We start from the raw sequence: 15,853 nt of genomic DNA on the forward strand, positions 1-15,853 counted from the left end.
TTTTGCTAATTTGGGCTTATTGTGCCATTTGATGCTGCTGCTTCATGCTATCCACCAATCTTTGAGCCATCTGAAGAAATGGCACAAGATTCGATACTCCTACAGATGTCTCCTATTTTGCCACAAGCACTGTCCTAGTACATGGTGTTATATATCCAGTATACGGGACTGTTAAATACAGAAATTGGTAGATTCTCCCAGTTTGTCATACACTGAGGACAACCAGTTTTGAAGTGAAATAAATAAACCTCAGTTCAGTTTTGCAAAACTGTTCTTTTGTATGAGCTTTCAAAGAGTTAGGGACCTTTTGGATGTAAGCTTAGTGCTAATCTTGGAAGAGTGATCTTCTCGAATAATGCTAAACCTTCGCTCAAAAGGAGCCTGATTTTTAGGTGATAGGCATGAAGAAAATGGTGTCATAAAATTATAGATAGAGAGATCAGCTGCTGCTCATGATGATTCACAAAAAATGGGTGGTTGGCTTACAGGCTTGGTCACTAGACGAAAGTAAGGTTTGCCCTGTCCTAAAGAAATGTTTTAAATACAGTGCCTAAGTTAGGAACATAGAGGACACCAGCTTAAGTAGCTAAAAGAGGCCTAGCTGGTATCAATTTCCAAGGGGCCACATAATTAAGACAGTGTATTATGTCAGATGTCATCCATGTCAAAACTGCTACCGCTTATTTCTTACTTGCAGGAAAAACACTATTATGCCTTGGAACAGCTGGGGACACCTTTAAGCTTTTTCAGATGGCAATTTTGGATTAGTTAAAAGCCACATCATGAAGATATAGCAGACAATGAGTTTGCTGGGTTATGTTTGTGTCATGATTAGGCTCAAGGAGAAAAGGCCCTGGGCTTATCAGATGAGCCTTAATTATAGAATTTTGTTATTTTTATGCCCTTCAATTTCTCTCTTTAAACAACTTCATTTTAGAAGGGGAAAACAGGAATGCATTTTTTTTTTTGCATTGGTAAATAAGAAAGCAGCCTCTAGTTATGAATGGATTTTTGAAACCGTCAGGTGCAGTGAATACTAAATACTGCAGCTGTGCAGCTGTGCTTCATTTTAGAAGTCTAAATAAGTTGGGTTCCATGATAATTAAGTACACCACACTTAAAATCCCAAATAATATGCCACAAAAACAAAACACTTTTTGGATGCTTTGTCACACCAAATGGCGCAAGATCAATTTTCTTTCGGAGAATGAATGCTGAGCACCAAAGGCATACTTATTTCTAAGGCTCAAAGAGATGCCACAGTCCCAAGCCCTGCATTGTGCCGATTGTCCATTATCTTTTTGTGCCTTATTGACTTGAGGACTAATTAAGAGCATTAGCATAAAATGAGAAAATTAAAATGCAAGAATGGTACCAATTATCACACATGAAACACATTCGGAAACTGTAAAACATTCATTTTTCATTGCTCAACTCACCCCGTGAGTCTTTAATACTGCCAAGCAGATGATGCTAATGTATTTTCATATATACATTTTTCCCATCTACTGTTTCCATTTGTGAGATCGGTTTCATTACTAAATGCCTGCTTTTCTACTTTACAGAATCTTCATAATGAAAATGTTCCAACTTGCAAAGTGTGTACAGCTGAGGTAAGTTACCTGCGTTCATTTACTTACCGTGGATCTTCACGGAAATGCCTACATAAAAAGAAAAGGAAAGCATTCTTTTTAAAATAATTGTTTTATGTATAAGAGAAAAGTGAAGAAGGGACAGAGAAAAGGCCACAGAAGTCTTTTATGTACTCAGTAAAAACTAATTCTATACTCATTAAATATTATACAATTAAATTATTAACATTTAAGACACTTTGCTTCTCAACAGGAAGAAAACAGCTTCAGCATATATTCTAAAACAGTCCCTATACCTAGTGGTAAAATTTTTAATCTATGGTGAAATTCCTCATGGACTATGGCTGAGTGCCTAAGCTGTGAACCATTTAGCTTAACTCTCTCAACCAAAAAGCCCTACCCTATTATATCAGGCAACTGATTCATCTTTCACTTGCAGTCTCATCATATGAGGACCATAGAAAGGATTTGTAAGAATGAATAGTGAGGGTTATCACAAGTGGGGAAAAAAAGAAATTGTGAGATGTTAGAAATGTGTGATGAATTAATAATGAAGAATTATTATTAATAATAATAATATACATTTATGTTTGTTATTATAACATGAGATATTGATATGACTCACAGGCGTTTTCCACTTCCCAACACTATTGTGTCATCTTACACAATGACCTGGATATTAAAAAAAATGTGGGGGATCATAATGTGAGTGTGCCAAACTCTTCCTGAGATTTTTTTTTTTTTGTATTCTTGTGACAATTCTTGTAAAATTTTGGTGATTCCAATACATGTTTTTATTCAGATGGTGCTTTGGGGGAGACAAATAGATACCACATTTTCTACAAATGATTGTCATCAACAATATTAAGAGCAATGAAATGCATAAAAGCTGCCTAATGATAGAGATCTGATATGATTTGTTACAGAAATATTTAGGTGTGCTCTCTTTTTGTTCATATGTAGTTGTGTCATGTATTTTACTGTTGCCTATACCCGGAAATCTTGTTTTTTTTTTAAATCTGAAAAGAATAGGAAAGCCAGAGGAACACCAAAGGGTCAGCATCTCTTCGTTCCTGTAGTTCCTCTTTTAATTAATTTATAGTGATGATGTTTCCTCTGCAGTATAGTTAGATGAAAGGAACTTGCTCCCAGAGAATTATTGTATGCAAATAAAATGTCCCCGTCCCCCCATTGGTCAATTTAAGGTTCCAAGATAGTTTCTCAGAACTATCATTGTGATACTTGCATTATACCTTTGCATTTATGTGCCCGTTATCATTTGCATGAACATAATTTTTGGGGTTTTTTGAAAGTCAAGTTAAAACTACTGATCCCTTCTTCTTTCCCAAACCCGAGGGAATTTAGTACTAATGAGTGGTTTGTTCTCTTCGGTTTTGAATCCTGCTATTGCCTAGACATCAAGTGTTGATTGTGTTCTTACGAAGACTCGTATGTATGTATGTATGTATGTATGTATGTATGTATGTATGTATGTTATTAAATACTAGGATTTAATTACTACAAAAACATAAAGAAAGAATTTGACGAAAGAAAAAAATTATGGAAAGATGAAAGAAAAAGTAAGAAACAGGAAAAGTCAAGAAAAGGGAAAAAGCAAAAATATCTACACTTCTTAATCGTCTTTGCAGCAGTTAGAAACATAATTATTATCGTTTCTGCCATCCCAAGTTATTTTATTCTTAATTCCTATAAACAACACTTTTTAAATGAGTAAATCTCAAGACCAATAATTCGTTTTGCTCCATTTTCAACAAAAAGTCCATTAAGGGTTTCCAGGGTTTTTTTAAAAAAATAAAAAAAAAATGTTATGAGACAATCAATTTGGCCATTTCAGAAAGTCCTGCCACTTTCACAATTTATTCCTCCAGTGAGGATATTTCTGTATTTTTTCCTCTTGGTACATATAATACTTTTGCTGCAGTTACGTCATGCTTTTCAAATTTACAATAACAGTTAGAAGTACCTTTTAAATCTTTGTCATGAGGACAAAATATCCTCATTTGGTAAAAAAATCTTTTTTTCTTTTGTTTTCTTACCTCTTTATCTATTTTCTTATTCACTGTTCTTTCTTATTCTCCTTGTTTCATTTTTAATATTGGTACTTCTTTATTTTGTTAAAATGTCATATGATTATATTAAGAAGACATTATCTTTTAAAATCTAAGACACAGTTAATTTCAATTCTTTTAACCACACCTTTCCTATTCATCCATGTGACCATTATATCAAAATTATATTATATCATTATATCAAAATTCTTAGCCCATTATATCATGCACTCTGTTGCTTGTTTTTCTTCCTTTTCAAACACCCAAACCATATGCTAAGCGTACCTATAGGCATTTTAATTCAAAATTCTGCCAGGGTTTGCTTGGTATCCACTAAATCAGCTTTTTGGGGTTTGGATATCCTACTTCTTTCATTGGATATCTTTTGCCTCATTTGTATATAGAGATATCAGATATCTATGTGAGATACTAGTTTTAAAATTATGTTGTAGTAATATGCACACTACTTAAAATTTTTATAGAGTGATTATACAGTTTTTAGGTTGAGAGAGATAATTCAGCTATATTCTTAAGCCATATACAGTATCTGTATATACAACTCATTCCTGGCTCTGTTCTGTTCCATTTCTATACTAATCTGCATATTTATTTATTTTAAAAAGGATTAAAAGTGTTTTAGGGAAAATATCCCAAAACTACTTATTTAAACTTTATTTATTTATATCTTTTATTTTGAAATATACATCTGTTGATGAATTTGATCATTTTAAAAAAGAAGAGTTTAGATGAATGTTAAGGGAAATAAAAAAATTGATGCATTAATATCAGATCTATACATTAGTCAATTAAGCTATGTGGACACATAGTTGGAAGTAACAAAGACCAGATCTTTAGAGTAGAGCCTGTATCAGCATTAAAGGTAACGATAAAGATTTCCCCTTTCTAGTTAAGAGCTGTGCTTATCTCAGTTTCTTAGCGAGGCACATGGAACTCTGCTACCTTCCCACCAAAATCATAGCATTAGCATTTGGACTTATATATCGCTTCACAGTACTTTCCAGCACTCTCTAAGCGGTTTAACAGAGTTAGCCTATTGCCCCCAATAATCTGGGTCCTCATTTTACCAACCTCGAAGGATGGAAGGCTGAGTCAACCTTGAGCCTGATGAGATTAGAACTGCCAAATTGCAGGCAGCCGGCAGTCAGCAGAAGTAGCCTGCAGTACTGCACTCTTAACGACTGCGCCACCGTGGCACCTATTTATCTACTCACATTAGCATGCTTTCAAACTCTTAGATGGGGAGGAGCTGGGACAAGAAATGGGAGCTCACCCCTTCATGTGCTGCTCGCATCTCAAACTCAGGCTGTCAGTTTTCCAACTGACAAGTTCAGCTCTTTAACCACTGTTCCGATCCAGCTCCCCAAACATGACAAACCTTCTGAAATTAACTCAAAGACTCCTTTATGAGGTGCACCAGCAGCCCCCGCAAAACGTTTCTCTCTCAACGCAGGCTAACAAGTCCGGCTGGCTGGAAGATGAATAGTTATCTACCACATCTATCCATCTCCACCTCCTGCCTTTTATCCCTAGAGTTAGGGTGGGCTTTGTTAGCAGCTAGGGTGGGGCTTTGCTAGCAGCTAGGATGGGGCTTCGCTAGCCCTCTGCCTTTTATTACCAGAGTTAAGCCCCACCCTCTGCCGCTTATTCCCAGAGCTAGGGTGGCCCTTCCTTCCCAAGGATCGGCCCACGGATTTCCACTGCTCTCCTCTTCTCTGCCTTCTATGCATCCGCACGTCAGACACTGGACCCAGTTGTTCCTCCTCTTCCTCATCAACCACCTCCAGATCTGGGGGCTGTTGACCCCTTGTCACCAACAGGCCACAACATGAGTTATTTTCCTGCTGCTTCAGTATGAGGACCCTATTAACTTCCTACAAGTGTTTTGGTGGGTTGTAGTCAAATTTGTATTGAAGATCAGGAAGTTTCAGGATGATATTATTATATAATATTGCATATTATATAAGATCCCTACGTATTTATGAACTTCCAGAATTTTTGAAAGGTGTTTGTTCTTCATCATGCATTCTACTAATTTAAACAGCACTTCAGGCATCCACTGTTCTTTTCTTGGGTGCATCGTGTGAAAAAATCATTGTGACAAATGCAGGTAAGAGTGTTGCAAAATAATTGCTCAAGGGTTTCTTCTGTTGTAGAATGTTTACTGCACCTGACATAGCTATCTTAGGTGCCATCATAATTATTCATTGGGATGTTATTTATATGAGTGGATAGATAATGCATCATTTCTTCTACAGACAAAGCATGGGAATGGGAAGGAAAGAAAACGAGAAAACACCTGTGTGGAAGTATTTAGCTTGCCAAATGATTGCCATAAATTGATAGACAAATATAAAATAAAAATATTTATAAAGCTAATAGGCAGTCTATAGAATAAAAGGGTCCTCTCAAGGCAAGTTGATAATTTTAATCAAACTTAAATAAGGCACAATAAAAATCCTGTTAGCAACTTATTAACAAATAAAAGGCAAACAAATGCAAACATTAAAATCAACTAGGTACTAAAATAAATTCCTTCAAGCTGCTCCATTAAACTTTTATTTATTTAACTTTTTAAAAAAAAAATCAAGGCTGCTTATTACTTATTTAATATATGTTTCAAATACCGAAAGATCTACAATGGAAATTGTTATTAGGAAGTAGCAGTTTCTCAGTGGTTTGCAATTTAGTAAAGGAAGTGATTCAAACAACATATAACTTTATATTAGATATCTTTAAAAAGTAATGTTTTTAATTTGGCCCTTGCAGAAATAGGGATTATGAAGCCCTCCAGATGTTTCCAGACTTAAATTCACTCCATCCCCAGCCAACATGACCAATAGTGAAAGATGCTTCATCTGAAAAGCTACATCAAATCGGTATGGGGCTACAGATACAGATATAAAATGTAGACTTTTTTTGCTACAATCTCTTAATATCCTGGGAGATATATGCTGTGGTAGTGCAGTGGTTAGAATGCAATATTGCAGGCTAACTGCCCATTGCCAGGAGTTCGATCCTGACCGGCTCAAGGTTGACTCAGTCTCCCATCCTCCCAAGGTCGGTAAAATGAGGGCCCAGATTATCTGGGGCAATATGCTGACTCTGTAAACTGCTTAATGTTACAAACCACCACACTGGTAGCCCTCGACTTACGACCATAACTGAGCCCCAGATTCATGTTGTTAAGTGAGACATTTGTTAAGTGAGTTTTGCCCCACTTTACGACCTTTCTTGCCACCATTGCTAAGTGAATCACTGCAGTGGTTAAGTTAGTAACATGGTTGTTAAGTGATTCTGGCTCCCTCCTTGACTTTGCCTGTCAGTAGTTCGCAAAATCTGATCATGTGACTCTGGAACACTGCAACCATCATAAATATGAGTCCGTTGCCAGCTGTCTGAATTTTGATCACATGACCGTGGGGAGATGCTGCAATGGTCATAAGTGTGAAAAATGGTCGTTCTACTTTTTCCAGTGCTGTTCAGCCGGATTCAGCCGGTTCTCTCCAGTTCGAGCAAACTGGTAGCAGTGGCTGCGGGAGGCTCTGCCCACCTGCCCCCATGTAATGCGCGAGCATTGCGCATGCGCAGAAGGTGGTGCACATGTGCAGACGAGGTATGGAAGGTAAATGAATCCCACCTCTGGTGTTATTGTAATTTTGAACGATCACTAAATGAACTCTTGTAAATCGAGGACTGCCTGTATAAATCAAAGCGCCATTTCTATTGCTTTCATTTCTGAGGGGGGAAAAGGGAGCCTTATATATTTGGTTTAAGATTACAGGTAAATTATAATCTTAATTGTTTATTTAAGTTCCAAATAAGTGCGAGTATGCACTAAAGTTTAAAGGGCTTTAAATTCATGCATTCCTATTTTCATAATCTCTCCTTGCAAGTGAAACAGTCAAATCAGATATTCTAAAACATGGTATGAACTCCTGTGCCTATATCAGATTTCATTTCCAAATCTGTGAAAGGAGAATAAAGAACAGGAAATAGTCAATAGGAACTATGCAAATGAGATTACAAAATAACTGGCTTTGCAGGAAAGGTCAGATTGCGTAACCTCCTCTGCTTCTGAGCGAAGGTGCAAATAATTTCAACCAGATGTAGAACATGTAGAAGCACACTTAATCTGTACAATTGTTAAAACAAGTTTAAACACCTAAATGATTCTTTACTTAGGCATCATCTTTTTGTGAGATTTCCCTGTAAATGGATTCAATGCTGATTCAGCTATCTTACAGTGGGCGCTTATTTTCTGCAAGCTGGGCTTGTTTCTGCAAGCAGATCGGGAATCCAAAATAAAACTAATTATAATTACAAAAGAGACCATATGTGGAAATCACAGCGATCTGCTAAATCTATACCTTCCAACACAGTCAATAATCTTTCCCCATTTAGTTTTGCCTCCTGTTAGGGAGAAGATATTTGTAGAAACACTCACTATGCATTTTTAGACACGAGAATGATTAAAAATGGAAGGTTATTATGACCCAATGTACCCTGGGAAATGGCTCTAAATCTTGAACTCAATATATTTTGCTGTGTGAAGCAGTATCTTGTTGTAGAGTGCAGTAGGACAAATCAGCCAGGCTGTTTACAGTTGCAAATTGGGAAAAGGAATTGAATAAGAACTAAAGAAAGACTGATTTAAACATAAAAATTCTGGCATCGGTGCTGGAAACCCTAATTGAGTCTCATACATTCAGACTATGGATCTTTGACTTCCTACACAGTCAACGATGTGCAAAAGTTTTGAAATGAACCACGGTATCATTGCTATATAAGCTAATTCATGAAGCTCTGTCGTTTTCTGCATCTTATGTTTAATTCCAGTGATCTGCAGGAACTCTGTGTGCCTTTAAAAATTGCATAAAAGCATAAAAACAAAACTGTGGGAACATTTTTCCCCTGCTGTGATTATAAACTTTGCATAGATATTCTTTTGCAGGGTTACATAATCTTGTATGGTACTTAATGAAGTGCTGGATGTTAGAAAAATAACTGTAGTGTAATTTTGCCCCTGGTATGTTTATCCTTAAAAGGATTAATACCTAATTTACTTGTGCTTTGTGATCTCTATCATACAGTAATAAAAATACTTAGCATTTTTCACTTATACAAATCCACTTTGCAAACATCTCATTATGAAGCTTCGCAACAGCCCCTGTGACATGGGTAGGGAGGTCAGTTCAGTGCTCTTTTTTAATAAACCTCCAGTGCTCAAGCAAATTACAAAATATGAAATCATTAAATCCACTTAAAAGAGGGACAATTTTGAAGAAAGGCTTATTCTCTTCACTATGATCTAGCCAGAGAAAAAACAGAATATGGTTATATTGGGTGCCTGATAATGTTTGCAGAAAGCTCTCACACTGGCAAGAGCTGGAAATATCATAATGTCTGACCGGATGTTCCTAAGGCAGAATTGATCCTTCATTATCTTAGCTAAAATTGTTGCACATTATAACCTCCTTAAAAATTAACCCCTGACTGCCGATTTATAATGTGCCACAAGCTGAGAGTGAGCCAATGCATTAATGAAAAAGGAAGCAAGCTGAGATGACTCCCTTTCTAGATGCTACTTGAAAATACTTCAGTAAAGCTCTCAGTGCAATTTAAATGCTGTACAGAAAATGTGAACGTTAAAAAATAAATAAAAAGGGGGAAGGGGTATTTTTTAAATGTTCCTTTTCCACTGAATAAAAACCTCTGCCTGTACATGATGCAGCTACCCAGCAATATTGCACAGTTAAGGGAGTAGGAAAAGTAAACAAAACACAGAAGAAGAAAAGATGGTGAAATCGTCCCTACCTCACTTTCTATCAAAATGAGCAGAATGAAGGAGGATATAACTCATTGCACAACTATGCTCCTAATTAGTTTATCACTATTTCTGATTTCACCCCAAAAAAAAAAATTTAATCCTCCCTTCATATTTTTCTTGTGGATTCTCAAACAAAAGCCTTCCAGCTATTAAAGCCCTGGACTGCTTTTTGAAGCCTGTGAAAATTAATTGAAGCCCATCCCGTCATCATAAGTCTTCTAAACTGGGGTCTTCTCAGAGCTATTTTTACTTGTTGGGTAATGTCGAGGCATGTCAGAAGCCACAAGCCCCATTTATTGTTATTGGGAGGCTATAGTTTCATCACCTAAGATGAATGTGGTGGGTGTTGGAATGCCTGGGGTGTTTAAGTAGTGATGAATGCTAACCCTGTGTCTTAATCAAGAAATTATTCTGGAGTTCTGTGAAATATGATTCGGGTTTGCAAATGAGCTGACTTTGGGGGGGAAAATGAAACCTCTGCATCCTTGCCTTTGTTGAAGAAAGAGAGTTCTTTCAATCCAAAGAAGTCGAGAAGAGCTTCACCTTTCTCTTCCGTAGCTACAGACAATGGTTGACTTCCTACTCTACTGTATCTATTTATACAGTCTGTGAGCTAGGTATTGCAGAATCTCATTTTGCATGTGCAAAATTATCTCATTATCTTATACCACAGATATATCTTACACTTCCTCGGTTCTACTAGGTAGACACAATTAGAGCTCATTAGTGCTCCACTGTTACTACTTATTGCCCTATATTATTTATTAAAAGTTTCTTTGGCGGTGGAGGTTGTTTCTTACTTGTACGTGTAGTGCTTGTGCTTTTAATAAAAGATACCAAGTCATGGGGTAGAGACAGTTACAGTATATAGATGTGGAAGAGATGGTAACAGAGTCATAACCTTATCAGTTGCTATTTCATGATTTTTTCCATCTGTTGGCTGAAATGGCACCATCTTGATTAAGTTTGTTTCTTACCAGCATCAGCTAAGGAGAATCTGCACTTCTCAGAAACTCAATTTCTCAGTGACAACAAAGCACTTCCTTTACAAATGGTAGCTTTTAGAAAGGTAGTAACAATCCTTGAGTGAACATCTGGTAACTTCTTTGCATTTTCCAAGCTATATCTAGTCTGAAAATTAATCTCAAATGCCTTTGAGGAAGAGATGTTTAATTCCTAACAATTTGCACGTCTCTAAGGAAGTGTGAATTTAGCTCCCTGCAGGTAGAAATTTACATTCTTATGCTTTAAACTTGCTATTTCATAAATTCCAAGTGAGAAGGGGACTAGCCTGTGGATAACCTGTTGTTTTCCACCACCTTTAGTAAGGTCTTCTTATAGATGTCCACCACTCCACTGTCTTCACCATTATTGCTGTCAATTTCCTTGGGTGCCACCTTCTATATCATTAAATTTCTTGACTTCTTTAAGAATATATTTTGTAAAGTTTGTATAATCATATGGTTGATCTTTAGGTTTTTGCACATGTAGCCAATCTATTTTGATATCTCTCTAGTAGGCATCCAGATGTTTTGACCTAGCCTTCACGAGCCCCACTCAACAGCCAACTCATGAGGAGAAACCCCTTTTTATTCAGAAAGGGAGGAATACACAGCATTCACTGACAAAACTCCAGGTCACACACTGAGAAAGCTCTAGGTCACACATCCATAGGTGATTCACAAGCTGTAGGTGATTCACAAGCCGTAGCAGTCTCTGAGTTCCCCGCAGGGAGCCTCAATTACCACTTCAATCCCAACACAAAGAGTCCTGACCAACCTGGTTAGGGGCAAGGAAATCATGGCAAAGAATCCACCGGAGGGAACTCTTCTGAAGCATGAACGGATGTCTCCAGCAACCACGGCTCCCACACCCCTCTTCCTTATATCCCAGCCAGAGAGGGACTTGTTAATGTCTCCTTCTTTTCTTGTATAGCTTACCTTCAGTCCTGCATTGCTTTCCTCTCCACACTCTTCTGTGCATATGCGCATCTGGGACAAGGCCCAGCTGTTCCTCCCCCTTGCTTAGCTCAGGCCCTGAAACCAGCTGTTTGTCTGCCTGAGTGTGAGTAGATGCGTCCTGCCCTGCATCTGGCTCTGAGTCCTCCTGCTCCTCAAAGCTTTCTGGGGACCCCGATGGTAACCCAGGCACCCCCTCCATCTCCTCTGACTCCTCTGACTGCCATCTCTGCTGGCAGTCGAGGAACCAAAACACCAGACTAAGGATAAATCAATAAGATACTCTCTTGCCAGATGTATCTCTGATCATCCAGTATGAATATCATCTGGTCTGCTGACGATTCCATCTTCATAGGATATACAGCACATGGATTTTTTTTTTTTTACTATTTTACTACTTTGTTGATACTCCACCCAGAGTGTGATCATGTAGACTTGTTGGCAAACAGCATAAAAAACTTTTAATTAATTACTTATAGAATCAGTTTGGTATAGTGGTTAAGACACAAAACTAGAAACTGGAAGGTTGTGAGTTGCCACCTTGGACATGAAGCCAATTGGGTTCCTTTGGGCCAGTCACTCTCAGATTAAGTAAGAAAGCAATGGTAAACCACTTCTAAAACTGTTGCCAAGAAAACTGGAGGGATCGTCTAGTGAAGTCAAGATTGAATCAAAGTCGTGTGTGTGTGTGCGTGCGCGCGCACACGCACACATACACAAATTAAAGATCCCAATCCAGACTGTGACTTCAGCATAAGAGATGGACACTTCTCCCTAAATATGAATATTCATTCAACGGGTGGGGTTTTGTGCATACCAATTGTGTGGGAAGTAACATTCTTATTCACTTCAATTTCCCTGCATACAGTATAATATGAAGTTAGATGAAGTACCGTATTTTTTGGAGTATAAGACACACCTTTTTCCCTCAAAAAAGAGACTGAAAATCTGGGTGCGTCCTATACACTGAATACAGCATTTTTTGCCTCCCGAAACCCCGCCGCCTTCACCAAAATGGACGTGCATTGCCTTTAGGAGCCTTGCAGATGCTCCTGGGGGCTGGGGAGGGCAGAAATGAGCAAAAAATGGGCCATTTTTTGCTCAGTTTTGCCCCTCCCCCCAGCCCTCAGGAGCACTAAGCCTCCAAAAGGCTCTGCATGCCCTTTTTTTGAAAGAAAAAAAAGGGGGCGTTTTTTGTGAAAAAGGGGCCGGTTTTGGGATGTCTGCAGAGTGCAAAAACTTTTTTTTTAATTTGCTTCTTCAAAACCTTGGTGCGTCTTATACTCCAGTGCGTCTTATACTCCGAAAAATATGGTAAGTGCAAAAGGTTTCATCTTGTTACACATACAGTGCTGGGGTTTCAATCTTCATCAGACCCTCAGATGGGTTATTTGCAGAAGAAAGCTCCATCAGTGCAGCTGTATGCATGTGCGCCTGCCACTCACATGACACCCCCCCCCCTCCACGCCGGGCTGACACACTATGAGTACTGCTGCTTTGACATTCTCTTCTCTATGCCAGCCCATCAAATATTGGAAGACTGCTATCATGTTACCCCTAGTCATTCTCTTCATTATGCCCAGTTCCTTCAACCGTTTATATGTTTTAGCTTCCAGCCCCTTAATCATCTTTGTTGCTCTTCTCTGCACTCTTTCTAGAATCTTAACATCTTTTTGTATTGTGATGACCAAACTGGATGTAGTATTCCTAGTGCAGTCTTACCAAAGCAGTATAAAGCAGTACTACCACTTCATGTGATTTTGATACTATCTCTCTGATGGTGCAGTTGTTAACATGGGACAACTCCAAAATCTACATTTTAAAGCTTTCAAGCCACTAAATGAAATGTACAGTATGCTTTTAAATAGAAATGTACAGTATGTGTGTGTGTGTGTGTGTGTGTGTGTGTTTTCCCTTCAGCTTAATAGGGCCATCTATCTACTACAGTATGTGAACAGTTGGCTTTTTGCTAAATATAAACCTATTAACTAAAATAAAACCAATAGAAGTAAGGTAGACAGGTACAGAAGCATCTGTGTAAGGGCGAGGAATTAGAAAGATAGATCTAACAAATTATATGTATGTACACTCTGAATGCTTCAAAAACAATTTAAAAGCAGTAATTTAGATAACAAGTTACCATAGCATCTGTTGTTCATTAAAGCAGCTCATCTTTTTCAGGTTTCTACCTGATAAAAAGAGTGGCTTCTTTAATTATTAGCGAGATTTGTAGCACTTCTGAATCAGCTTATTTTAGATAATTCTCAACTTAAGACCACAAGTGAGCCCAACATTTCTATTGCTAAATGAGACATCTGTTAAATCAGTTTTGCCCACTTTTACAACATTGCTTGCCACAGTTGTTAACTGAATCACTGCAGTTGTTAACTTAATAACACGGTTGTTAAATGAATCAGGCTTCCCCATTGATGTTGCTTGTCAAATAGTTGCAAAAGGTGATCATATGATCTTGGGATACAGCAATGGTCATAAGTATGGACCAGTGGCCAACCATCTGAATTTTGATCACATGAGCTTGAGGATGCTACAAAGGTTGTAAGTGTGAAAAATGGTCATGTCACTTTTTTCAATGTTGTGCTTTTGTTTGAATTAGGCAGTCTACGAGGAGATTCTCCCTGTTATGAACAGCTTCGGCTGAGAGAGAGAGAGTGGCCAAAAATCATTAGAATTTGGATCTCTCCATCCCAATCTCACATCTCATCCACTACACCACACTATTATTTTTATTAGCAAGAGATAGGGTGCTACAAGCATGCAGTCTATTTTGGAAAGGAAGAATGTAAACGCCCTTCCTGTTTCTGTTGAATTTTGCTATGTGTATTTGTAATTTAGCATGTTGGCACATATCTTGACGTGTGTTTATTTGCAAAAGGCAATTTCGTGAGTTTTGGTGTGCATAGGTTAGATAGGTTATATTGTATAGGTTTGCATTTAGAATAGAATAGAATAGAATAGAATAGAATAGAATTCTTTATTGGCCAAGTGTGATTGGACACACAAGAAATTTGTCTTTGGTGCATATGCTCTCTGTGTATATAAAGAAAAATAAAATAGAATACATTCATCAAGAATCATAAGATAACAACACTTAGTGATAGTCATAGGTTACTAATAAGTAATCAAATTATACTAGGAAACAAAACATAAATTTTAAAGATACAAGCAACATGGTTATAGTCATAAGTGGGAAGAGATAGGTACTAGGAAGGAAGAGAAGAATAATTAGGCAATATGACAGTGTTGTGGGAATTAGTTGTTTAGCAGAAGGATGGCATTTGGGGAAAACTGTCCTTGTGTCTACTTGTTCTGGTGTGCAGTGCTCTATAGCGTTGTTTTGAGGGTGGAAGTTGAAACAATTTATGTCCAGGATGTGAGGGGTCTGTAGTTATTTTCACAGCCCTCTTTTTGACTCGTGCAGTATACAGGTCTTCGATGGAAGGCAGGTTGGTAGCAATTGTTTTTTCTGCAGTTCTAATTATCCGTTGAAGTCTCATTTACACATGAGAAATGACTATAGGTACTTCTATGTAACCAGCTACGAGATTTAATAAAGTATTGTGTAACATGTCCTGAAATGCTTTATATGCCGAATACACCCATTGTTTATATACTATAAAAACCAGGTGAGCATCTTGGCTTTGCATTTCAAAGCTTTCATGTGCATTTTAAACTTTTGCCCTGTTGGTTTTTGTTTTATTTTAGCATTTATATATATATATATATATATATAGTGTGTGTATGTGTGTGTGTGTTATAACCCCTGGTATGCCTAAATATGGGAGGAAGGTCACTACTCCCTCTTTCTGTCCTTCGGCTCATCACAGACGACCATGCAGGCAGAAAACCATTTTTTTTTTTAATGTTGCCTTTTTATATTTGTGTTGTATTTGTACTGATAAATAAATAAAGGGTATGGCTAGCTCAGTGGTGGGCAACCTTTTTTTTCAACTGAGCCAAATCTCGCCAAAACCACGATTGAAATTTATTTTGAGAGCCACATTTTTAAAACCGAAAATACATAGGATGGTATACTGTTTTTAGTTTCAATAAACTCTGGCATTTGAAGCACGCAAGTCTTAAAGCTGTCAAGTTACAAGATCCTTGCACCCCTAACCCTTTAGAAAAAAAAAACCCCAGGGGTCTTCAAACCTGACAGCTTGAAGACTTGTGGACTTCAACTCCCAGAATTCTGAGAATTGAAGTCCACCAAGGGCATCAATCATATTAGCCCAGGGATCTGCAAAATTGGCTCTTAAGACTGGTGGACTTCAATTCCCAGAATTCTGAGAATTGAAGTCCACCAGTCTTAAAACAGCCAACTTTGCAGACCCCTGTGTTAGCCCAAAGCCTGGTGCTGGGCCTTGC

At 37.8% G+C, this 15,853-nt stretch overlaps 1 protein-coding gene across 3 annotated transcripts in view; it reads left to right on the plus strand.

The window, feature by feature from the left end:
* Nucleotides 1–15,853, plus strand: part of LOC309388724 (uncharacterized protein) — a 310,737-nt gene that overhangs the window by 55,771 nt on the left and 239,113 nt on the right. For 2 of the 3 annotated variants that reach the window (XM_081946306.1, XM_081946304.1), the window contains one exon: nucleotides 1,566–1,613. The exons of the other annotated variant lie outside the window; for it this stretch is intronic. In XM_081946306.1, the coding sequence (XP_081802432.1) occupies nucleotides 1,566–1,613 (48 nt within the window). The remainder of the gene's footprint in view (nucleotides 1–1,565; nucleotides 1,614–15,853) is intronic. 3 annotated transcript variants of the gene reach the window in all.

This window comes from Natrix helvetica (genome assembly GCF_964273705.1).
Source record: "Natrix helvetica genome assembly, chromosome: 3".
NCBI lineage: Eukaryota > Metazoa > Chordata > Lepidosauria > Squamata > Natricidae > Natrix > Natrix helvetica.